General features: G+C 43.9%; 1 protein-coding gene across 1 annotated transcript in view; it reads left to right on the top strand.

The window, feature by feature from the left end:
• Positions 1-24,241, top strand: part of ABL2 (ABL proto-oncogene 2, non-receptor tyrosine kinase) — a 92,649-nt gene extending 68,408 nt beyond the window's left edge. Inside the window, exons 6-11 of the mRNA XM_068239663.1 lie at positions 547-724; positions 851-1,035; positions 3,751-3,903; positions 12,211-12,300; positions 13,323-13,490; positions 16,242-24,241. Of these exons, the coding sequence (XP_068095764.1) occupies positions 547-724; positions 851-1,035; positions 3,751-3,903; positions 12,211-12,300; positions 13,323-13,490; positions 16,242-17,755 (2,288 nt within the window). The 3' untranslated portion in view covers positions 17,756-24,241. The remainder of the gene's footprint in view (positions 1-546; positions 725-850; positions 1,036-3,750; positions 3,904-12,210; positions 12,301-13,322; positions 13,491-16,241) is intronic.
• Positions 24,242-24,632: the final 391 nt, after the last annotated feature.

Here is a 24,632-nt window from a genome sequence, read left to right as displayed (position 1 = left end):
AGAACTACTGCGCCTGTACAGTACACTGCGGACATCGTGGACTTGACGGATAGCGGTGCTCACGCAGGTGTAGTAGAGGAGGTCCGCCTCTGCACCAGCGGGGATCCTAGGCCAGCGGCTGTGAGCGTAGATGCTGCGTCTGCTTCAAGGGGCTGGAGGAAGCCCCCGGTAAGTACATCATGGGGCAGCAACATTTGCTTGATGCTTCCTTTAGAAAATACTCTGGTATCTCCTGCACTCATTAGGACTGAAGAAGCGGCTCTGTAAATTTTTAATTTGGATACACCCAGGATTCTTGGTTGTTAAGAAGCTTTACAGAATCATCTGCAGCATCATGTACAGTGTTGTGCTATAGATGGCAATGTTTCTCATTTGTGCGGGAAAACTCACAGTTCTGGATGAAATCCTCAGCCGTGCCACATAACAGCTGCATGTTCCTGCTTATCCTCAGCAAAGAAGTCTCCTCATGTGGAGAGAGCAATGCACGGTGTGCCCTCGGCTTAGTTTTCTCTTTAGAAATGTTTCTTTCTCTTGTGATCTTTGCAGGTGTCTGCACTCTGGAGCCTCCATTTTACATCGTCACAGAGTACATGCACTATGGCAACCTTCTGGACTACCTGCGGGAGTGTAACCGGGAAGAGGTGACTGCTGTAGTGCTTCTTTACATGGCCACACAGATTTCCTCAGCCATGGAGTATCTGGAGCGCAAGAACTTCATACACCGGTGAGTTGCATGCACTCTCGGGTGCTAATCCCTGTGAACAAAAGCTTATGGTGCCCTCTGGGTGCCACTGAGGCTTTTATTTCTCCTGCGGTTTATTCATACTTGCATATTTTTTTTTCTTTTTAGGGATCTGGCAGCAAGAAACTGTCTGGTGGGGGAGAATCATGTGGTGAAGGTGGCTGACTTTGGACTCTCTCGACTTATGACAGGAGACACATACACAGCTCACGCTGGTGCCAAGTTTCCCATAAAGTGGACTGCTCCAGAGAGCCTGGCATACAACACTTTCTCCATCAAGTCAGACGTCTGGGGTAAGGAAGTCAAGAGTAGAGTGGGACATGGATGAGATACTTTCTGTATGAGAGGAAATAATGATTCCATGTCTGCCACACTGAGCCCACAGGGCTGGAAATTATAATACACAAGGATTTAGGAATGAAATTCAGGGCTACACACCCCTCATAACAGTTAGGGCCCATTCACACTTGTGCGTTTTCAGAGCGATTTCAGCTTTGCTGAAAACCGCTAGCGATTTGAAAAACGTGTGCACAATGAAAGTGTATGGAAGTGTTCTCATCTAAGCATTTAGCGATTTGCTGAAACGCAAACGCGTTGCATGCAGCGTTTTCTGAGCGATTCTGGAGCGATTAGCGTTTCAGTAAAAGTATTTGAATTGAACTAGAAATCGCAAAACGCTAATCGCTGGAAAAACGCTCTCTTTACAGTGAAAAACGCTAGGAAAAAACGCCAGAAAAACGCTCAGCGTTTTGCGTTAGCGTTTAGCAATTTCTAGTGTGAATGGGCCCTTAAAGGAATGTGTTATGCAAGGAGTGTGTTATGCAAGATCAGTGAGTTTGTGCTGCTGAGGGATACCTGGCCTGAAAAAAAAAATGTGCATCCTCTGGGAAGCATTGTTAACCTTCTAATGTAGAGACAATCCTCCTATCTACAACAGTGGGGACTGATAAAAGGTGCCTTTCGTGGTGCAGCAGAATGACCGGAAACAGCACTAATGACATTCATATACAGCATCTGCAATCTGCATAATGTCAGCTAGAATCTGAGCTCATTTTTGCTGTTCTGTTAAGTACAGGAAAGTACTTAAGGTAGCCATACACTGGTCGATTTGTCATCAGATTCGACCAACAGATAGATCCCTCTCTGATCGAATCTGATCAGAGAGGGATCGTATGGCTACCTCTACTGCAAACAGATTGTGAACCGATTTCAGCCTGAAACCGTTCACAATCTGTTGTGGTGGTGGTGCTGCTGCTGCCGCCGCCGCTCCCCATGCATACATTACCTGCTCCGCCGGCACGAGTCCTCCCGGTCACCGCTGCTCTGTCTGCGCTCTGGTCTCCAGGTCCAGCATGCTTTGTTCCTGCCTGGCAGGAAGTTTAAACAGTAGAGCGCCCTTTACTGTTTAAACTTCCTGCCGGGCAGGAGGAACTGAAGCATGCCGGAGACCAGCGCGGACACGGAGCAGCGGTGACCGGGTCGCGCCGGCGGAGCAGGTAATGTATGCGGCTCTATTGCGTCGGTCGTCGGGCAATCGAACGCCGCTAGCGACGCGCTCCCTACCCGCGGACGATCGACAGTAATTTTCCGCACGGAGCGATCGACGGGATCGGACGAAATGGATCGAAATTCGGCGTGTAGCGTGAACGATTGGCAGCAGATTCGATCCCAGTGATCGAATCTGCTGTCGAAACGGCGGCAAATCGGGCCAGTGTATGGCCAGCTTTACAGTAGTCCCTGCTTATCTCTTATCCCTTTTTCTATGCCATTTACCTTACTGTAAAGAGGACCTAAGTGAAAATAATGTAATAAAAAAGTGCTTCATTTTTACAATAATTATGTATAAATGATTTAGTCAGTGTTTGCCCATTGTAAAATCTTTCCTCTCCCTGATTTACATTCTGACATTTATCTCATGGTGACATTTTTACTGTTGGCAGGTGATGTAGCTGCTGCATGCTTTTTTTGGCAGTTGGAAACAGCTGTAAAAAGCTATTTCCCACAATGCAACAAGGTTCACAGACAGAAAACTGCCAGGAGTATCACGGTACTCAGAGCTTCTTGTGGGAGGGGTTTCACCACAATATCAGCCATACAGCGCCCCCTGATGGTCTGTTTGTGAAAAGGACTAGATTTCTCATGTAAAAGGGGGCATCCGCTACTGATTGGGATAAAGTTCAATTCTTGGTCGGAGTTTCTCTTTAAAGTCTGTAAATATGTTTAATACTCTCATTGCTGTGGTAAACACATGGAAGACACATAGAAGAATTAGAACAGTTTTTACATTTGAATGTTTCATTATTATTTTTGGTAGCATGAGTAAGAATTTGAGCTTTTCTTAAGTTTTTATTGCTGGGAATATAGTTGGCATCACGGCATCAAAGGATTTGTAGTTGTCACTGAGACTGGAGTTAAGAGTACCCCAGTGAGGGACCCTTATTTTAGTAAAAAAATGGTCATAGGTAGTTTGGAGATTTTTTTTGTCCCCCTCTCCTTGCTGATATTGTTGACAGTTTCGTACTTTCCCATGTAAACTAACTCCATCTCTGGTTCCAGTTTCTTGTGTAACTGTTAGGGGAAAGAGATCCCGCCCTTTCAGGACACAGAAAGCAGTGGAAACTTGAAAACTATTCCTATTACACATAACCTTGTCCAAAACTACGGTATAGTAATTTTGGACAATTGATTTGCTGCAGCTGGGTTATTACAATGCTATTGGTCTTGTTTATAAGAATGGTATTGGTACAGTTGAAGTAAGGAGATCCACAGGCTCAGTAGAATACTAAAAGCCGGTGTTTTATTGGAAAATGATCGGACACAACTATAGAGTGCTTGCACAGCAACAACTAATGCGTGTCGAGCTCACAATCTTCCCTTAGTGATGGTTGTCGTCATAGTTCTACATCGTCTTCTAAGTTATGGTTTGACAGAGCCCTCAGATAAAGTGGTGTAATATTGTTGCTGTAAAATATTATTACAGTAATGTGTTTATTTTTTTTCTTCTGCAGCTTTTGGAGTGTTACTGTGGGAGATTGCTACCTACGGTATGTCTCCTTACCCTGGCATTGACCTTTCTCAGGTGTACGACTTATTGGAGAAGGGCTATCGCATGGAGCAGCCGGAGGGGTGTCCTCCCAAGGTCTATGAGCTTATGAGAGCATGTGAGTATTTCCATGGATTTTACTCTGAGATATCATGCTGGTATTGTCTAGTGGTGAGCAACATTTAACTAGAAGCACATTTCTTCTCTACATGATGACCAGTTGTACATCTATTTTCTGTCTATTACATAATAATAATAAAAAGTTTTTAGAAAAAAGATTAATGTTTCAATATAAAAGTTGTCAGAATCTGAATGATCCCTGAAAGAAAAACCTCCAAAGAAATGTTAGGTTTTGTTACACGCCACACATTTCCCTCAAGGGGAAGCGGACCCTACAGTACCTTTAACTACTTCCCGACCGCCGTATAGACAAATGGCGGCCGGGAAGCAGACGCCGCAAGGGCCGCCGTATTGACAAAATGCGGCGGTCCTTGTTTGGGCATGGGCGGAGCGATCGCGTCATCCGTGACGCGATCCTCCGCCTGTCGCCGCTCACTCGCCGCAACATCCCGCCGGCCATACCGAAGCGCCGGCGGGATGTTAACCCGACGATCGCCGCATACAAAGTGTATAATACACTTTGTAATGTTTACAAAGTGTATTATACAGGCTGCCTCCTGCCCTGGTGGTCCCAGTGTCCGAGGGACCACCAGGGCAGGCTGCAGCCACCCTAGTCTGCACCAAGCACACTGATTTTCTCCCCCCCCCCGCCCCAGATCGCCCACAGCACCCATCAGACCCCCCCCTGCCCACCCCCCAGACCCCTGTTTGCACCCAATCACCCCCCTAATCACCCATCAATCACTCCCTGTCACTATCTGTCAACGCTATTTTTTTTTTATACCCCCCCCCCTGCCCCCTGCTCCCTCCTGATCACCCCCCACCCCCCAGATTCTCCCCAGACCCCCCCCCAGACCCCCCCCCCCCATGTACTGTATGCATCTATCCCCCCTGATCACCTGTCAATCACCTGTCAATCACCCCCTGTCACTGCCACCCATCAATCAGCCCCTAACCTGCCCCTTGCGGGCAATCTGATCATCCCCCCACACCAATAGATCGCCCGCAGATCCGACATCAGATCACCTCCCAAATCCATTGTTTACATCTATTCTCTCCTCTAAACACACACTAATTACCCATCAATCACCCATCAATCACCCCCTATCACCACCTGTCACTTTTACCTATCAGATCAGACCCTAATCTGCCCCTTGCGGGCACCCAATCACCCGCCCACACGCTCAGATTGCCCTCAGACCCCCCCTTATCAATTCACCAGTGCATTCATTACATCTGTTCTTCCCTGTAATAACCCACTGATCACTTGTCAATCACCTGCCAATCACCTATCACCCATCAATCACCCCCTGTCACTGCCACCCATCAATCAGCCCCTAACCTGCCCCTTGCGGGCAATCTGATCACCCACACCATTAGATCGCCCGCAAACCCGCCGTCAGATTACCTCCCAAATGTATTGTTTACATCTGTTATCTTCTCTAAACACACACTAATTACCCATCAATCACCCATCAATCACCCCCTATCACCACCTGTCACTTTTACCTATCAGATCAGACCCTAATCTGCCCCTTGCGGGCACCCAATCACCCGCCCACACGCTCAGATTGCCCTCAGACCCCCCCTTATCAATTCACCAGTGCATTCATTACATCTGTTCTTCCCTGTAATAACCCACTGATCACCTGTCAATCACCTGCCAATCACCTATCACCCATCAATCACCCCCTGTCACCCCCTGTCACTGCCACCCAACAATCAGCCCCTAACCTGCCCCTTGCGGGCAATCTGATTACCCACCCACACCAATAGATCGCCCGCAGATCCGACATCAGATCACCACCCAAGCGCAGCGTTTACTCTCCTCTAAACACCCACTAATTACCCATCAATCACCCCCTATCACCACCTGTCACTGTTACCCATCAGATCAGACCCTAATCTGCCCCTTGCGGGCACCCAATCACCCGCCTACTCGCTTAGATTACCCTCAGACCCCCCCTTATCAATTCGCCAGTGCAATATTTACATCTGTTCTCCCCTGTAATAACCCACTGATTACCTGTCAATCACCTATCAATCACCCATCAATCACCCCCTGTCACTGCCACCCATCAATCACCCCCTGTCACTGCCACCCATCAATCACCCGCTGTCACTGCCACCCATCAATCAGCCCCTAACCTGCCCCTTGCGGGCAATCTGATCACCCACCCACACCAATAGATCGCTCGCAGATCCGACGTCCGATCACCTCCCAAGTGCAGTGTTTACATCTGTTCTCTACCCTAAACACCCACTAATTACCCATCAATCACCCCCTGTCACTGCTACCTATCAGATTAGACCCCTATCTGCCCCTAGGGCACTCAATCACCCGCCCACACCCTCAGAATGCCCTCAGACCCCAGCCCTGATCACCTCGCCAGTGCATTGCTTGCATCTATTCCCCCCTCTAATCACACCTTGAGACACCCATCAATCACCTCCTGTCACCCCCTAGCACACCTACCCATCAGATCAGGCCCTAATTTGCCCCGTGTGGGCTCCTGATCACTCGGCCAAACCCTCAGATCCCCCTCAGACCCCCTTCCGATCACCTCCCCAGTGCATTGATTGCATCTATTTTCCCCTCTAACCACCCCCTGAGACACCCATCAATCACCTCCTGTCACCCCCCTAGCACTCCTATCCATCAGATCAGGCCCAATACAACCTGTCATCTAAAAGGCCACCCTGCTTATGACCGGTTCCACAAAATTCGCCCCCTCATAGACCACCTGTCATCAAAATTTGCAGATGCTTATACCCCTGAACAGTCATTTTGAGACATTTGGTTTCCAGACTACTCACGGTTTTGGGCCCGTAAAATGCCAGGGCGGTATAGGAACCCCACAAGTGTCCCCATTTTAGAAAAAAAGACACCCCAAGGTATTCTGTTAGGTGTATGACGAGTTCATAGAAGATTTTATTTTTTGTCAAAAGTTAGCGGAAATTGATTTTTATTGGTTTTTTTCCACAAAGTGTCACTTTCCGCTAACTTTTGACAAAAAATAAAATCATCTATGAACTCGTCATACACCTAACAGAATACCTTGGGGTGTCTTCTTTCTAAAATGGGGTCACTTGTGGGGTTCCTATACTGCCCTGGCATTTTAGGGGCCCTAAACCGCGAGGAGTAGTCTAGAAAACAAATGCCTCAAAATGACCTGTGAATAGGACGTTGGGCCCCTTAGCGCACCTAGGCTGCAAAAAAGTGTCACACATGTGGTACCGCCGTACTCAGGAAAAGTAGTATGTGTTTTGGGGTGTATTTTTACACATACCCATGCTGGGTGGGAGAAATTTCTATGTAAATGGACAATTGTGTGTAAAAAAATCAAACAATTGTCATTTACAGAGATATTTCTCCCACTTAGCATGGGTATGTGTAAAAATACACCCCAAAACGCATTATACTACTTCTCCTGAGTACGGCGGTACCACATGTGTGGCACTTTTTTACACCCTAAGTACGCTAAGGGGCCCAAAGTCCAATGAGTACCTTTAGGATTTCACAGGTCATTTTGCGACATTTGGTTTCAAGACTACTCCTCACGGTTTAGGGCCCCTAAAATGCCAGGGCAGTATAGGAACCCCACAAATGACCCCATTCTAGAAAGAAGACACCCAAAGGTATTCCGTACGGAGTATGGTGAGTTCATAGAAGATTTTATTTTTTGTCACAAGTTAGCGGAAAATGACACTTTGTGAAAAAAAACTATTAAAATCAATTTCCGCTAACTTGTGACAAAAAAATAAAAACTTCTATGAACTCGTCATACACCTAACAGAATACCTTGGGGTGTCTTCTTTCTAAAATGGGGTCATTAGTGGGGTTCCTATACTGCCCTGGCATTTTAGGGGCCCTAAACCGCGAGGAGTAGTCTTGAAACAAAAATGACCTGTGAAATCCTAAAGGTACTCATTGGACTTTGGGCCCCTTAGTGCAGTTAGGGTGCAAAAAAGTGCCACACATGTGGTATCGCCGTACTCGGGAGAAGTAGTATAATGTGTTTTGGGGTGTATTTTTACACATACCCATGCTGGGTGGGAGAAATACCTCTGTAAATGACAATCTTTTGATTTTTTTTACACACAATTGTCCATTTACAGAGGTATTTCTCCCACCCAGCATGGGTATGTGTAAAAATACACCCCAAAACACATTGTACTACTTCTCCCGAGTATGGCGATACCACATGTGTGGCACTTTTTTGCACCCTAACTGCGCTAAAGGGCCCAAAGTCCAATGAGTACCTTTAGGATTTCACAGGTCATTTTGAGAAATTTCGTTTCAAGACTACTCCTCACGGCTTAGGGCCCCTAAAATGCCAGGGCAGTATAGGAACCCCACAAATGACCCCATTTTAGAAAGAAGACACCCCAAGGTATTCCGTTAGTAGTATGGCGAGTTCATAGAAGATTTTATTTTTTGTCACAAGTTAGCGGAAATTGATTTTAATTGTGTTTTTTCACAAAGTGTCATTTTCCGCTAACTTTTGACAAAAAATAAAATCTTCTATGAACTCACCATACTCCTAACGGAATACCTTGGGGTGTCTTCTTTCTAAAATAGGGTCATTTGTGGGGTTCCTATACTGCCCTGGCATTTTAGGGGCCCTAAACCGTGAGGAGTAGTCTTGAAACGAAATTTCTCAAAATGACCTGTGAAATCCTAAAGGTACTCATTGGACTTTGGGCCCTTTAGCGCAGTTAGGGTGCAAAAAAGTGCCACACATGTGGTATCGCCGTACTCAGGAGAAGTAGTATAATGTGTTTTGTGGTGTATTTTTACACATACCCATGCTGAGTGGGAGAAATATCTCTGTAAATGGACAATTGTGTGTAAAAAAAATTAACAAATTGTCATTTACAGAGATATTTCTCCCACCCAGCATGGGTATGTGTAAAAATACACCCCAAAACACATTATACTACTTCTCCTGAGTACGGCAATACCACATGTGTGGCACTTTTTTGCAGCCTAACTGCGCTAAGGGGTCCAAAGTCCAATGAGCACCTTTAGGCTTTACAGGGGTGCTTACAATTTAGCACCCCCCAAAATGTCAGGACAGTAAACACACCCCACAAATTACCCCATTTTGGAAAGTAGACCCTTCAAGGTATTCAGAGAGGGGCATGGTGAGTCCGTGGCAGATTTCATTTTTTTTTGTCGCAAGTTAGAAGAAATGGAAACTTTTTTCTTTTTTTTTTCTCACAAAGTGTCATTTTCCGCTTACTTGTGACAAAAAAATAATATCTTCTATGAACTCACTATGCCTCTCAGTGAATACTTTGGGATGTCTTCTTTCCAAAATGGGGTCATTTGGGGGGTATTTATACTATCCTGGAATTCTAGCCCCTCATGAAACATGACAGGGGGTCAGAAAAGTCAGAGATGCTTGAAAATGGGAAAATTCACTTTTTGCACCATAGTTTGTAAACGCTATAACTTTTACCCAAACCAATAAATATACACTGAATGGGGTTTTTTTTATCAAAAACATGTTTGTCCACATTTTTCGCGCTGCATGTATACAGAAATTTTACTTTATTTGAAAAATGTCAGCACAGAAAGTTAAAAAAATCATTTTTTTGCCAAAATTCATGTCTTTTTTGATGAATATAATAAAAAGTAAAAATCGCAGGAGCAATCAAATAGCACCAAAAGAAAGCTTTATTAGTGACAAGAAAAGGAGCCAAAATTCATTTACGTGGTAGGTTGTATGAGCGAGCAATAAACCGTGAAAGCTGCAGTGGTCTGAATGGAAAAAAAAGTGGCCGGTCCTTAAGGGGTAGAAAGCCCTAGGTCCTCAAGTGGTTAAAAAATAACTTTTAAGAAGTATGCATTAAAATAACCAACTGTCACTAGATTTGCCTAATGAGACACATCCCCCACCTCCATGTCCCAGATGTGATTGGATAATTATACAAATAGGAGTGCTTATTCAGTGGCTCCTCAGCTCTGACTTATGCTGGGAATACACAGGTCGGTTCTGAGCTGATAAGCTGGTTAGATAGATAATTTCCGACATGTACGATCACCGTTCAATCGTTTTGCCGCTCGGTTTGTGATATTATAGTAAATTCAAAAAAGGTAAAAAAAAAAAAATGAGCGGAAGATAAGAGAATTGAGTGGGCAAATTGATCAGGTGCAGAATCGAGCGCCAGAATCAACCCGTGTATTCCCAGCTTTAGGCTACATCTATGACTCACGGTCTTTGTTTTAAATGGTGGGAGGCTTATTTGGTGTATAGCATGATGCACTTTATTCCGTCGGCAGAGCTCTATTTTTGATTGAAGCGTGTTCAGTTTAGCTGCATCTGTATAACACCTGCACATTGCCTTTTATTTTTGAGTTGATGTACGACACTAGACCACCGTGAACCCTTGGCTAAGGAGGTACATTATTTCTCACGTGCACCCCTCTAGTGCCTGGCCCAAATTGTTGTATGTTGGATACCTCTATACGAATATTTTTCCATACATGTTTATTTTAGTTTCAAAGAATTTAAGAGTTTTATTAGAAACAATGTAGATAAACAGTGCAGCTGAGAATAGCCCCAACAGGAGCAAAAAGAGTAGATTCATTAACCTAAAATTCAAAATTAATCATCATGAATAATGACCAAGAAGGTCATTAGTATCCAAAAGAACAGTTTACAGCAAAGTGGAGTTCGGTAAGTACTGTGTTTCCCCGAAAGTAGGACATCCCCTTAAAATAAGACCTATCCCATATTTTGAGCATGCTCGAAATATAAGACCTACCCCTAAAATAAGCCCTAGTGACTGTGCAAGTCCAGTCCATCTGTCCACCTGCCCCCTTCCCCCACAGCCACTTTACCTCCTGCTGACCTCCTCCTCCTCCAGAAAGACACATCCCCGTTCTTTACTGCCTGCCGACACATCGGTAATTCAAACCGCACCACTGCTTTATTTCCTGCTGGCCCGTTCTCCATTGCCCACCATCATAATTCAAACCGCTGATCAGCAGTAAACTGCTGTTAAGGCAGCTAGTTACTGTAAAGGTGCCCATACACTCGTCAGATTGGCAGCAGATAGATAAGAAATGCATCTGATGATCTATCTGATGCGTTTTTAGAACATTTTTTTATCAGGATAGAATTCCAATAGATTTCAGTTTGAAATCTATTGAAATTCGATCTGATGGCATTTTTTTGCCATCAGATTTCCATTAAGGCCAATGCAAAATGATAAGCAATCTCATCAGATCGACCTAAATTTTCCATCCTGCCAGTTCGACAGAAATCCATCGAAATCGATCGAAATCGGCCATCGATCGGTCGATTGGCCAACCGATTTTCAATCGATCTGGATCGATCGGTCGGCCAGAAAATCGGCTCAGTGTATGGGCCCCTTATGCAGTGACATCTCTCTTTACTTCCTGTTCACGGAAGCGCTGTTACATTGTAACTAGCTGCATTAACCACAGTTTATCCCTGATCAGCGATTTGAATTATGACGATGGGGCAATGGAGAACTGGTCCAGCAGGAAATAAAGCAGCAGTGGGGGAATCAACAGTTTACCGCTGTCCTGCGGTTTGAGTTACTGGTATGTCGGGCAGTGGAGAGCGGGGATGCGTCTTTAAGGAGAAGGGGGTCATCAGGAGGTAAAGTGGCGGTGGGGGAATGGGAATCTGGCTACCCTAACAATATATGACCTCCCCGAAAATAAGACCTAACACATCTTTTGAAGGCAAAAAAAAATATAAGACAGTGTCTTATTTTCGGGAAAACACGCTGTACAAAATATGTGGACCCAGATTATCTCTTATATGAGCATAATATGATAACAGTAAAATCCAATCAATTAGAAAGATCACACGACTGTAGGCCAATATTATCCTAATAGGAGAGCCAGGGCTGCCAGGTTTTAGTACAAGTATCTGGTATCATTAATGATGGCCAGTAGTCTTCCGGAAATCATCATGTATGTGATGATATTTTTAGTACTTTTAAGAGACAGTATAGGTTGCCCTACATTGTTATACATATTTATTTTAATGCATATCCAAGAAAGGATATTTTTTAATATACTTACGGGTCCTTCACCTTGCGGGAAACATGCTGCACATTACATTTCCCTGTACCGACTCTTTAGAATTGTTTGTGAGGTTTTGTTACGCACAGCCCTGGGCACTCCTGTCTTGATTAGAATTACTGCAGCTGGAAAACCTAGTGACAAGTTTAGATATTTTGGCCAAATTTAGGCTCCAATTAAGGTATGATGATGTTTTTGGAAATTACTTTTGTCTTTTTGATACTTTGCCTCCTTTAGGCTGGCAATGGAATCCAGCGGAAAGGCCTTCTTTCTCTGAGACCCACCAGGCTTTCGAGACAATGTTTCATGATTCCAATATCAACGAAGGCAAGTGATGTAATCGCTTCATTCTCTTGCATAATAACATGTTCATGATCTGGATGTCATGTGACTATTGTAAAACAGTGTATCTAATATGTGCTAGCCAAAGCATGATTCCTGCTGCCTGCAGCATTATTCAGGTAGATAACTATTCCGTAGGGCCCTTTTCCACTAGCAAGTACAATTCACCTGTGCTCGCAAATGCGGAAGTTGTTTGTTCCACTAGCCGTGATTGTGCGTGTAGCCATCGGGAAGGTATCACGATGAGAATTGCGCAGGACGCTGATTGCCATTAGGCGAAAAACAGATTGCGGTAGTAAAAAATGAACACCGCTATGTACAAGTTATTGCGGTGCTCTAGCATTTGGCAGTACCGCTTTTTGAAGTGGATCGCAGCCAGTGGAAATGGGCCCTTACAGAAATTCAGAGGGGGTGATTAAAAAAATTACATTACAAATAAACCTACAACCTGATGCAGCTCATCTTCCAAATCCGACGCACCACTTCACTCTGTTTCCCGTCTGCCGGGTGAAGAAGAATACATTTTTTCTTCCAAAGACTAAGTACTTTCGGGGTCACGGGACGTCCCTGATAACAGTGCATGAGAGGGCCTGAGCTTTGGCCATGCTCAGCTCCTACTAGTGCACTTTTTTTTTTTTTTTTAATCTCTTTCCTACTATACAAGAAAGGAGGACGGGGGAGAGGCGTGAAGGGATGTTCCTGATGCCTGAGAGGCTGTTCTGCAGGAATCGCTCTTAGGGAAAGGAAGCCCCTTCTGCTATTGAAATGCTCCTTGTCGTGCGTGCGTGCAGGGGGAGGGGGTGTACAGTGGCCAGGTAGGACCAACAAAAGTAAGCAAAGGACACAGAGGCAAGTGATATCACTAGCATGCCTCTGTGTCCAAATCATGGCAGATACCCTGCCTCAGGTACACTTTAAAGTGACTTTACAAATCTATGTGGAGGAGTAAAGGAACATGCTGTTGCTTGTGTATGACTTGCAATGAATTAATGTTGATCTTGTTTCAGAAGTTGCTGAGGAACTGGGACGTCATGCTGCTGCTTCCACATCAGGTCAGAGTCGTCTCCCAATACTACCTTCAAAATCTCGCACAATCAAGAAGAAAGCTGAAAACAAAGAGAATATCGAAGGCACCGGAGATTCATCCGATAACTCCACCTCCAGCAATGCGCCAGGTGAAAGAGCTTCAGATGTGTTGGCTTTTATTGCCATCTGAGTAGAAGATGGTGTGCCAAAGCCCGCTGTGCTGTAAAATAATGGGGGATAGTATTAAGGGAGGAATCTTGGCATGCATTACGCAATATTTATGAAATACATTAGATGTTGGATTAAGTAAAAATGTTTAAAACGTAACTTAAAAAAAAAAAGTTACTCACCTAGGAGTGGAGGAAAGGCTCAGGATCCCCATGAGCCTTCCTGTTCATCCCTGTGCCCCTCGTTCTACAGCCAGGCCCCCTGTTCAAATCTCCCGCCAGCTGAGTGTTCTGGTCTCCTAGGAAGTACTCTGGTCTCCGTACTGCGCACAGACTAGTCCACAGTGCAGAGCTGTTCATCTTTGGAAGTATTCAGAGACTCGAGTACTTCTGTGGGGTGTTCAAGCTTTTTAGACCAAGGTCCCTATGACTGTTCTTGATATTGTTAGGGGGCCGAACTAGCAAAATGAAACACTAGCTAATGTGTGCACGAATGCCATTTCATGCATGCGTTACGATGCACGCCATGCGTGGAGGGTGGTTTCATTTCAGCATGAATCAGCGGTGCTGGCATTATTTAACTCAATGGAAAATAGCTTGTGTTGTGCGGTGAGGTGTTCCTGGGGGCGTTACATCACAATGTGCAGGAAAGCTTCATCTACTGTGAATGGTAATATGAAAGTCCACAAACCTGACACGCACGATAACAAAGGTTTGTTGACTTTCATATTACCATGTGCGGTGCGTCATAACGGACAGCACTCGACATAAGTGTGAAAGGGCCCACAAGCGCTTGCACGCGCATACATACATGCATGCATACATACATGCACATAATATATGCATGCATGCATGCATGCATACATACATACATACATACATACATACATACATACATACATACATACGCACACACGCACACATGCTCACATGCTGATACATGCACACATGCTCATACATGCACACATGCTCATACATGCACACATGCTCATACATGCACACATGCTCATACATGCACACATGCTCATACATGCACACATGCTCATACATGCACACATGCTCATACATGCACACATGCTCATACATGCACACATGCTCATACATGCACACATGCTCATACATGCACACATGCTCATACATGCACACATGCTCATACATGCACACATGCTCATACATGCACACATGCTCATACATGCACACATGCTCATACATGCACACATGCTCATACATGCACACATGCTCATACATGCACACATGCTCATACATGCACACATGCTCATGCATGCACACATGCTCATGCATGCACACATGCTCATGCATGCACACATGCTCATGCATGCACACATGCTCATGCATGCACACATGCTCATGCATGCACACATGCTCATGCATGCACACATGCTCATGCATGCATACATGCACACATGCTCATGCATGCATACATGCACACATGCTCATGCATGCATACATGCACACATGCTCATGCATGCATACATGCACACATGCTCATGCATGCATACATGCACACATGCTCATGCATGCATACATGCACACATGCTCATGCATGCATACATGCACACATGCTCATGCATGCATACATGCACACATGCTCATGCATGCATACATGCACACATGCTCATGCATGCATACATGCACACATGCTCATGCATGCATACATGCACACATGCTCATGCATGCATGCATGCATACACACATGCTCATGCATGCATACATACATACACACATGCTCATGCATGCATACATACATACACACATGCTCATGCATGCATACATACATAAATACATACATACATACATACATACATACATACATACATACATACATACATACATACATACATACATACATGCACATACATACATACATACATGCATACATAAATACATGCACATACATACATGCACACATGCACATACATACATGCACACATGCACATACATACATATACATACAGACATACCTGCTCCATGCAGTGACTATCTTCTTCAATCTTGCACTACTCCCACTTCTAGGTAGCACTCGCTGCCTTCACATGCTGCAGCATGCTGGGATCCATAATTCCCTGCCCCACCAATCCCGGCGGCATCATGCTGCCACATGGGGTGGAGCTAGATCGTGGGAGGGGAGGGGCTACTTCAAGCGGCCGAGACGCTGCATGTCATTAAGTACTTTAAAGAACATCAGAGGACACTGGGCGCAAATGGGATCCATATACTCTGAGGTGTTTTTTTTATTTTAAATGTTAGTTGTCATTTAAAGATTATCAGGCATTCCTGTGCAATATTCCATCAAGTTTTAATCAGGAATGCTCATTCTTTGTACAAGGGGTTGCGGGCAGAAGCATCAGGCAGCACAGAACTAGCAGTGTTATCAGTATTGGGTAACATTTATCTGATATCTTATGCTAGGTACACATTTATGCAATTTTCTGACAGATCTACTGTCAGATCGATTATTTCCAACATGTCCGATTAATTTTCCATAGAAGTGAATGGAAAATGGATCGGAAATCAGAACGGACTTGTTGAAAAGAATTGATCTGACAGTAAATCTGTCAATAAATTGCATCTTGTGTACCTAGCATAATACTGCAAGGTGGTAGATCAGGTAAATGTTCTGTATTCGATATATCTTCCACAAGCTATATAGTGTATGCTCGAGACTAATAACGTACAGTGACCTGAGTTTATTTATTTTTTTTTTTTCTTCAGGAATTCTTAGAGGATCTCCTGTGGCCACTGGCTCCCCTGCCCTCCCCCGCAAACAAAGGGACAAATCTCCGAGTAGTTTGCTGGGCGACTCTAAAGAGACAACATTTACACGTGATCGAAAGGGCGGATTCTTCAGTTCTTTTATGAAGAAGAAAAGTGCACCGCAGCCTCCAAAACGCAGCAGCTCCTTTCGTGAAATGGAGAACCAGCCCCATAAAAGACCAGAACTGACTGGGGAGCTATCTGCTTTTCAGCAACTGGATGGAATTGATACCCCTGCGTCTCCTAGCTCTCACAAGAGTTATGGGGGTGTATCTCAGCGTGGTTTTGGGGAAGACACTATAGCAGGAGTTGGCAGTGGCTGGACTGGAATATCCGGTTTCTTTACCCCACGTCTCATCAAAAAGACTTTTGGATTGCGATCAGGAAAATCAGGAAGCAGTGAGGATCAGTCCAAACCTTTTCCCAGGTCAAATTCCACATCTTCCATGACTCCTGTAGTTCCTGAGCAGGACAGAATGGCTAGGACACTGCCAAGAAACTGCCACCGGACTAAGGTCCAAGTGGACCGTAGTGCCTCTGTATCGTCCCAGACAGATGACACTCAGCAGGAGCTTCCAAAGACTGCATTGGACATGGCACCCCCTCAACCAAATCGCGACAAAGTAAAGTCTAAAATGCTTCCGCGGACTGGGGGCTCTGAGCGAAATGGTGGTGTACGAACAGGTGCAGATGAGAGGTCTTCACCCAGCAAACAGTCTGGAGCTGCCTCATCTTCTTTTCCCACAGCTGCTCACAACCACAAAGTGCCAGTTCTCATCTCTCCTTCCCCAAGGAATGCATCTACGGACAGCCAACTGGTTGGAATGGATTCTTTAGGTCACACCTTCAAATTGCTTCAGGAACATGTGGCACCAGCTGGATGTGAGAAGGATCGTCCTTCTCATCGCCGGCTCAAGCCAAAATGCGCCCCGCCTCCTCCACCAAATTTGAGGTTTCTCCAGCAAGCATCTGCAGAGGACTCTGCTTCTTCTGCATCAGGGCAGCCAATCCCTGATCGGGCGACCAAACCCACGCGACCCCTACTGCCACCACCACCTCCGGTAACTCAAGTTGGAAAGCTTTCCAATGGGGCTGCTGGAAGTGGTAGGGGTGCTTTGAGAAAGTCCAAGCAACCTGCAGAGAAGGTTCCTGCAGAGAAAATAAGCAAAGAGGCGCTACTGCAGTGTGCAGGGATGCTGTCTACTGCTCTAACGCAACCCCAACCCAACAGCCAACTAGTAGACACAGGCCATCAGCTTCTGGACTACTGCACTGGATACGTGGACTCCATCCCCCAAACGAGAAACAAATTTGCCTTCCGTGAGGCTGTCAGCCGCTTGGAGGTCAGCCTACAAGAGCTGCAGGTGTCTTCTGCAGGCGGTGGGGCAGCAGCTGCTTCCCAGGGTTCAAACCCTGTACTTAATAACTTACTATCTTGTGTACAGGAGATCAGTGATGTTGTGCAGAGGTAGCTAAGCATGGTCCTGCTGACATGTACAGGAGATGTTTGTTATTCACCACCCCATGCACCCTCAGTTTACCACCTCCTTTGGGATGCACTGTAAGGTGTGTACCAGTCACTCTAGCATTGGAGGAGCCAGTGTGAGGACTAGCCCTTTCTACTTCTAAAGGAAAATACGTTTGCTGGAAAAATCTAACAGAACAGTGCAGTCCAGTAAGAACAAGTTTTAACACTAAAAGGCACCAGATTAAGTTTCTGCTCCAGAATTTTTAGTCCTTTTTGCTTTGCATTTTATGTCCTCTACATCTCAGGTTTTATTTGTATTGTCATATGGAGATTTTGTTCTCCTCTCTAGGTCCAAAAAGAGAGCTGAGTGGGTCCCCTTTAATAGTTGTACAGCAATGTGGCAAAACATGAAGTTGTGTGTTCTGTATGGATTTGGTAGAGAAGAGAAGTGTGCATGTGGACAATGATTTCCTGGGGATATTGAAAGCAGAGGACTCTAAAACAGGCCACACCCCAGATTTGTTTGCCCCCCTAATGTTGTACTTGTACCCCATTGATCTGCTGTCAGAGTTAAATGAGCATTGTGCTGCAATACTTCACGTAAGAAGTGGTGTTAGCTTATTTGAAAGATTTGAGTTACCAACATGAGGAGATGATCCATTGGCCCTGTACTAGTTGTAGCTGCTTACAGTGGGGGCAGTCATTAAAGGACCAGGACCATAAAGATACAGCCTGTAGTCTAAATATTTAGTGAACTTGCTGGAACTCCTTATTCCACAGGGGCTGGAAGTCCTATCTCGTGTATGAGTGGCCACTAATTCTTCAATAAGGGATGCAGTCTGTGCATCCTTTGTTTAGTACCATTTGAGTCTAATTTATTCAATTGCATTTGAAGGTGTAACACTTAGACCTCTATCCTGTTCCATTAGAAGTTACTGATCTTGGAATCCAGCATGGCTTCTGGACATTTTGCATGCTTGTTCTGTCCGATTGATTCATTAGGAAGTGTAGCATGGAGTAAGACTGCATGCAGTCTATGCAATGACGGCCTCTATACATTTCCTGCATCCACCTTAATGTCCTGAAAATATTCTGGTGTAGCATATCTTCTCTCCTTTATCCAGAGCTGCCCAGATAGAGATCTATGTTGGTGTATGGGATGTAATTTTCTGGCAGATTTACCTGCCAGATCGATTATTTCCAGCATGTCCGATCTGAATTTCGATCGATTTTTTTTGACTTTCCGATCCTTTTACAATTGTATTTTTCGATAGATTTTCATTCAGTTCTATGATAATCGATCAAAAAAATTGAATTTTTAAAAAAAAAAAAAAAATTGAAAAAAAAAAAAAAACGATTGAAATTCAGACATGTTGGAAATAATCAATCTGCCGGGTAAATCTGCCAGAAAATTGTATGGTGTTTACCTAGCATAAGACCTGACACAGAGAATTCGCCTTTCTGCCTTCATCTCAGTACTCTGTCAGTTTGGACCCTCACTGAAACAAGTTTAAAGGTTACTTGAAATATTTAAGAGAATTCCAGGATGTCAGCTAGAAGTATCCTCTCAGCTAAATCACATATTAAAATTGGATACTCTTTTATTTTCTTATAATATACAGTTGAATCTCGCTCTAGTAAACTGATATAGTAAACCTCTGGATATAGTAAACTCGGTCCGCAGGTCCCAAATGCGTCGGTATAAATATAAAATATATGACCAATCCTGAATATAGTAAACTACTTTTCCTGGTCCCGTGGAGATATCTATAAAGGGATTCTACTTTAGTCTGTTTTACAGAATTGCTTTAAAAGGTCTCTAGCTTCCATAAATGTTGCAAATTATAATAATGAGCAATTTCTCCCAGACAGGACCCAGCCAATCTATTATCTATAAAGCTATTTGTTATTGTAGCTTGTAGTCATTTGTTTTTTTACTTAATTAGGGTCAGACAGTCTTGCTAGAGAGAGTGAGAGAATTTGACCACAATAACATTTTTGAAGGGGTAAATGACAAATGTTGTTCCCGTTCAGTGGCCCGCCCAATGTCACTGCATGGTGGGCGGACTCATTCAGTTGTGGTTGCTTAGATTAGGCAATGCTTGGATGTGTGTAGACACACTTGACGTCCTGTCTTTGAACTTGATTGGCCCAGAAAGCAATTATTCAGGTTGGTTCTCCCTGACAGACTATTGTATTTTACCTCTACACCTCCTCCCTTTTCCTTCTCTCTTCATAGGGATGAACATGAAGGCATATTTATAGGCTGGTCTCTTGTGGCAAAGGCCTTTGGTAGTTTGAATGTTCTATCTACCATAGATCTTACTGGTGGGTTTATGATAGCCATACATACTATTACAATTAATTTACACTCCACTGAAAATGAATTTCGATCTGTAAGAGCAGGGTTTTGAACTGGCAGTTTTTTTTCAGTCTCTTTTTGTTTAAATGGTCACAATTGTGTGGTTTTGTTTTATTGGAAAATGATCAGTTTCAATTTGAATTGCTACTGTTAGACGCATACTTTGCATAATTAGGCCCTGAAACTGGCTGCCTCCACTGTAAGTCCACGACACACTTTAATAACACCACAAACTGGTCAATGATCTGTCACTTATGTTGGCAGGTAAATGTTTAGGCTTGTTTGGTTCAGGGTTCCATGTCTCGGTCCCCACAAGTCACTGGCATTCCAGCATGTTGCTGTGGTTAGGCTTTGCATTCTCTTCCCCTCAATGCAGTGAGACTGCTAGTCACCTAAACTTGGCAGGACATGTGTGCATCAGGAGAAGTGACACAGGACACTGGCACCATGTCATTCTGCTCATTGGCTATCAGTGTTTTTCTATTCTTCAAGATTTTGTACAGAAAATTATCTATTTAAATCCCAACTAAAGGCTAAATTTAGACAGACATCGGGGTTGATGGCAATAGTTTCAGCAGTGCCCTGCATATGTTACCTGGCACAACTGTCATTTGTCATAGCGTAGTACGGCCACCTCTGTCACCTTTGAGCTCTGACTTCCACTCCTCTTGCGTTTTTAGCCCTTCAGAGTTCTTCATTGAGTAGTACAAGAAGGAATTTATGAGAAGCTCTGAACGGCCAGATGTATCCAAAAGGTCATTTTCAAAGCTCTTAAGGGACAGCCACACGTCAAAGTTGGGAGTCATTCTTACCACTACACTGGGCAGAGTGAGAGCTTTGGCATGTAGGATTTTCAGTGCTGAACTTGTCGGCACTAGCCCTTCTGTCCCTCTAAGTTTAGCCTTTTATTGGGGCTTGTCTTCTCTGTAAAGATTAATCTGCAGATTATGTATATAGACGTTTTATGTTGACACTTAAGCTGTCTGTAAAACACGGTGGATGAGTGACGTGGTCTGAAATGCTACTTTCCTGACATTACTGGAATATGGACATAACTGGAGTCTATTACTAATATGTCCTGTTAAGCTTAGGCATTGATGTGAGCAGAGCTTTGTGTCTGGCTGTCTGCATTGCTCTGCCTCAGAGCTCCAAGTGCTGCTTACTGACATAAAGGGTGCAGTCCCCCATCGACCTGTTCATTGCATGCATGGTTTTCACTCTCCGCTTCTACGTTTCATTTGGTGAGGAGTTCAAATAATTGAGGCCTGTGTGGGCAGAGATCCTGGATTTATTAAGACTTCTGCAATAGGGAACGTTAGACCATAGTGCGAGTTGTGAAAAGGTTGGTGAATTAGCCTTTGTGTAATCACAACATGGCTTTTTATAATGAATCCATAGTAGCGTGGATTTAGTATAAAAAACTCTGATAACACTAATTGTTCAACCAGCAATTGACTAACCTTTCAGCAACCCGCGAAGATAATCACCCAGGCAAGAGTTCCACACACTTACCAGTTAATAGCAGAGTTTTTAATAAAACCAGCTCAGGTTGCTGGATCAGGTACTGTATGTACATCTTCATGTACATTAGTAAACCTGGGTCAGAGTGTGGTGGTCAAGGACTGTCTTAATGTCTTGCAGACCTGTATTAGGGGTTGTTAATAGTTTTACTTGGGTGTTCTTGGAAGTCAAAATTAAAAGGATGAGTTTACTCATAATAAATTACAGGCCCAAAAGTATGTAACATATATAGGGTCTCAGGGTGTAGTCATTGTAGCTTCTGCTAATGTAGATTACATTTCGTGGCTCTTGATGCATTTTCTGTTGATGTTTTCATGAGCTTTTTTGTAATGGCAATAGCAGATAGGAAGGTTTGAGAAGTAGGTGCAGATATATTATGACTTTGAGTGTCCATAGTAACTAATTGGTGGGCAACTCATTACCCGACCCATTATAGAACAAGCTGCAGGTCTTTGGACACTTGAAAACGGGGTCACCTCAGAGACATACAGCTTTTGTGGGCCCATACAAGGTAAACTTCATGGTCTTCACCGAAGACCCGGTACTGGAGCACTACCTCAACTCTCCTGCTGAAAACCTGCTTGAAAGCTGATTACACATTACAGATTTCTCTTCCGCAACCTGACCTTTTGTGATTGCTTCAAGTGACGGTTTTCCAGGAGACTGTGCCTGCGTGCTTGTTGAGCATCACACAATGAACTGGGAGGGGGTAGACGTCCCACTGACAAGTGCTACAAGGAAGTTTAGTAGCAATCACCAAACAAGATGCAACTTGGCCAATAGCTGCAGTGGCAGATGTCTGGAGACGCCTGTACTGAGGAAAACCTGTCAAAATGCTTTATGTAGTTTCACATCTATGATTGAGTCAGTGATTCATGTATAGACCAGTAAATGCACAATTTTAGACTTAATCTGGTTACTGTCACACAACATACTACCAAGCACAATACCAGGGCATACCGATGCCCAATGTTTAGGGGACCTAAAGTGGTATTCCAGGCTGTTGGAAATAACTGAATGTTTAGCTTTTTGTAATGCATGTTACACATGTTTGTATGCTTTACTTGATTCAACTGCACTTCCATCCTGCACCATGACTAAACTTAGTGGATGACTCCACCCCTTTTCAACCAGGTGTCCACTTTTAAGATTGTAGATTGGTTACTTTGGGCAATAGCTCCTCCTATGCCTTGGGTCCTGTTGTGTTTCTTCATAAAATTGTTCTTTATGGACTCGATACCTGGGAAACCTGTCAATTGAGCCAGTAATCCTATCTACTAAAGGGTGCATACAGGCATCCAATTTCAGCAACCCACTAAGGTCTGATATCAAGGGGCCGGAAGCCTCTGTACACATGCTAGAGACTCTGCAGAGGTGGGCCTAGCCGGCCGCTTAGCCAGGAACTGTAGCATGTGTACAAGCTCAAGTAAAGCCCATAAACATGACTTTGCATCATGATCACACTAAGGATTTTCTGTATATAATATACATTTTCAGGATAATGTAACTACATACAAGTTGCTTTGTGGCACTCTACATCAGCAATGCCTTGCTCTCCCTGTGTAAATTGCATTATGGAGCTTTGATTGTCCAGAGTGTTCTCTCAGTTTTTGTTTTTCTTTCGTTTTGCTCCTCTTTCCCAGAGTCATTCAGTGCTTCAGACAGACACCTGGGCTGGGCAATAGGGGGGCTGTTCCAGAAATCGACACTACCGTGGTCTCTGCTTCAGCAAGGTTGTCTTCAAAGGACAATGGAAGTGAGAGGGATATTGAGTCTGCCATATTCATTTCTTTTTAAACAATACACATTGGCTGGCTCCTCTGTTTATTCACTGCATCTAATATGGACAACTGAAGTGAGAGGGATATTGAGGCTGCCATATTAATTTCCTTTTAAACAATGCACATTGCCTGGCTGCTCTGCTTATTTACTGCATGTAATACGTTTAGCCATAAACCCTGAGCTTGTTACAGGTGTGCGATTCAAACACTACTGCAGACAAAGAATCAGCAGAATGCCAGAAAATATAGCAGCCTAGATATCCCTCTCACTTCAGTTGTCCTTTAAGTGTTGGCGTTGTGTGAATGCCAGAATTATTCTTTTGCATGGAGTGGACAGACAAGCACTACACTAAACCTTAACTTAGGCAATTCATTTTATAGAATACAGTTGTTCCCCCCCCCCCCCCAAATGCAAGATCTACTTTAAGTGGTTACCAACACCCATAGTAAATATTCTCCTGTTTTGATGCTTTGTGGAGCACTTTCTAGGGATCACTACAGTCGGAACTGCTTGACGTCAGAGAGTTTGTCCTGTGGGATGGTTGGTTTTATACACCTTCATGCACCCACCACAATTCTATATTTTTTTTTTTTTTTTTTTTTTACAGCTCTTGTAATATATTTTGTTGGTGTTTTTTTAATTTAATTTCTCACTGGTTATTTTCTTACTGTGAACTGCTAACAGTGTTACATGTGATGTGAATGTGACCCATTGAATGGATGCCAGGTTATATATATATCAGTTTTTGTTATTTTTAAGAAAAAGTACAAAAAAAGAGAAAAGGATGTTGCAATATTTTATCGCAAATAAACTTGAAGCCTCTGATCTTTTGTGGCTGGTTTCTTTCTTGGAAGGTATTTGATGTCTGCGGTCCAGCCTTGGTGACATGACACTAGTGACGGGTGTGTTTGGGGGAGGGGACTGTATTTGGGAGTGCTTCCAGCAATTTCACATCATGTTCTCGGGTTCTTCTAAAATATTTCTGCTCTCTTCTGCAGAGCATTACTGAGTAGTTAGTGTTTGCCTACAGCTGCCATCATTCTACCACAGTCATTGGAAAATGGACTTCAAAGGTACTGGATGAGATAGAGTACATAATGCTAGGTACTCACCATGAGATTTTCTGGCAGATTTCCTGCCAGATCGATTCCAACCTGTCCAATCTGATTTCACTCTGACTCGAGCTATATACATGATAGGGGATATATATATATAT

Source organism: Hyperolius riggenbachi, chromosome 6, assembly GCF_040937935.1.
Source record: "Hyperolius riggenbachi isolate aHypRig1 chromosome 6, aHypRig1.pri, whole genome shotgun sequence".
NCBI lineage: Eukaryota > Metazoa > Chordata > Amphibia > Anura > Hyperoliidae > Hyperolius > Hyperolius riggenbachi.
Note: the sequence above shows the minus strand (reverse complement) of the source record. Positions and strands in the feature narration are given on the sequence as shown.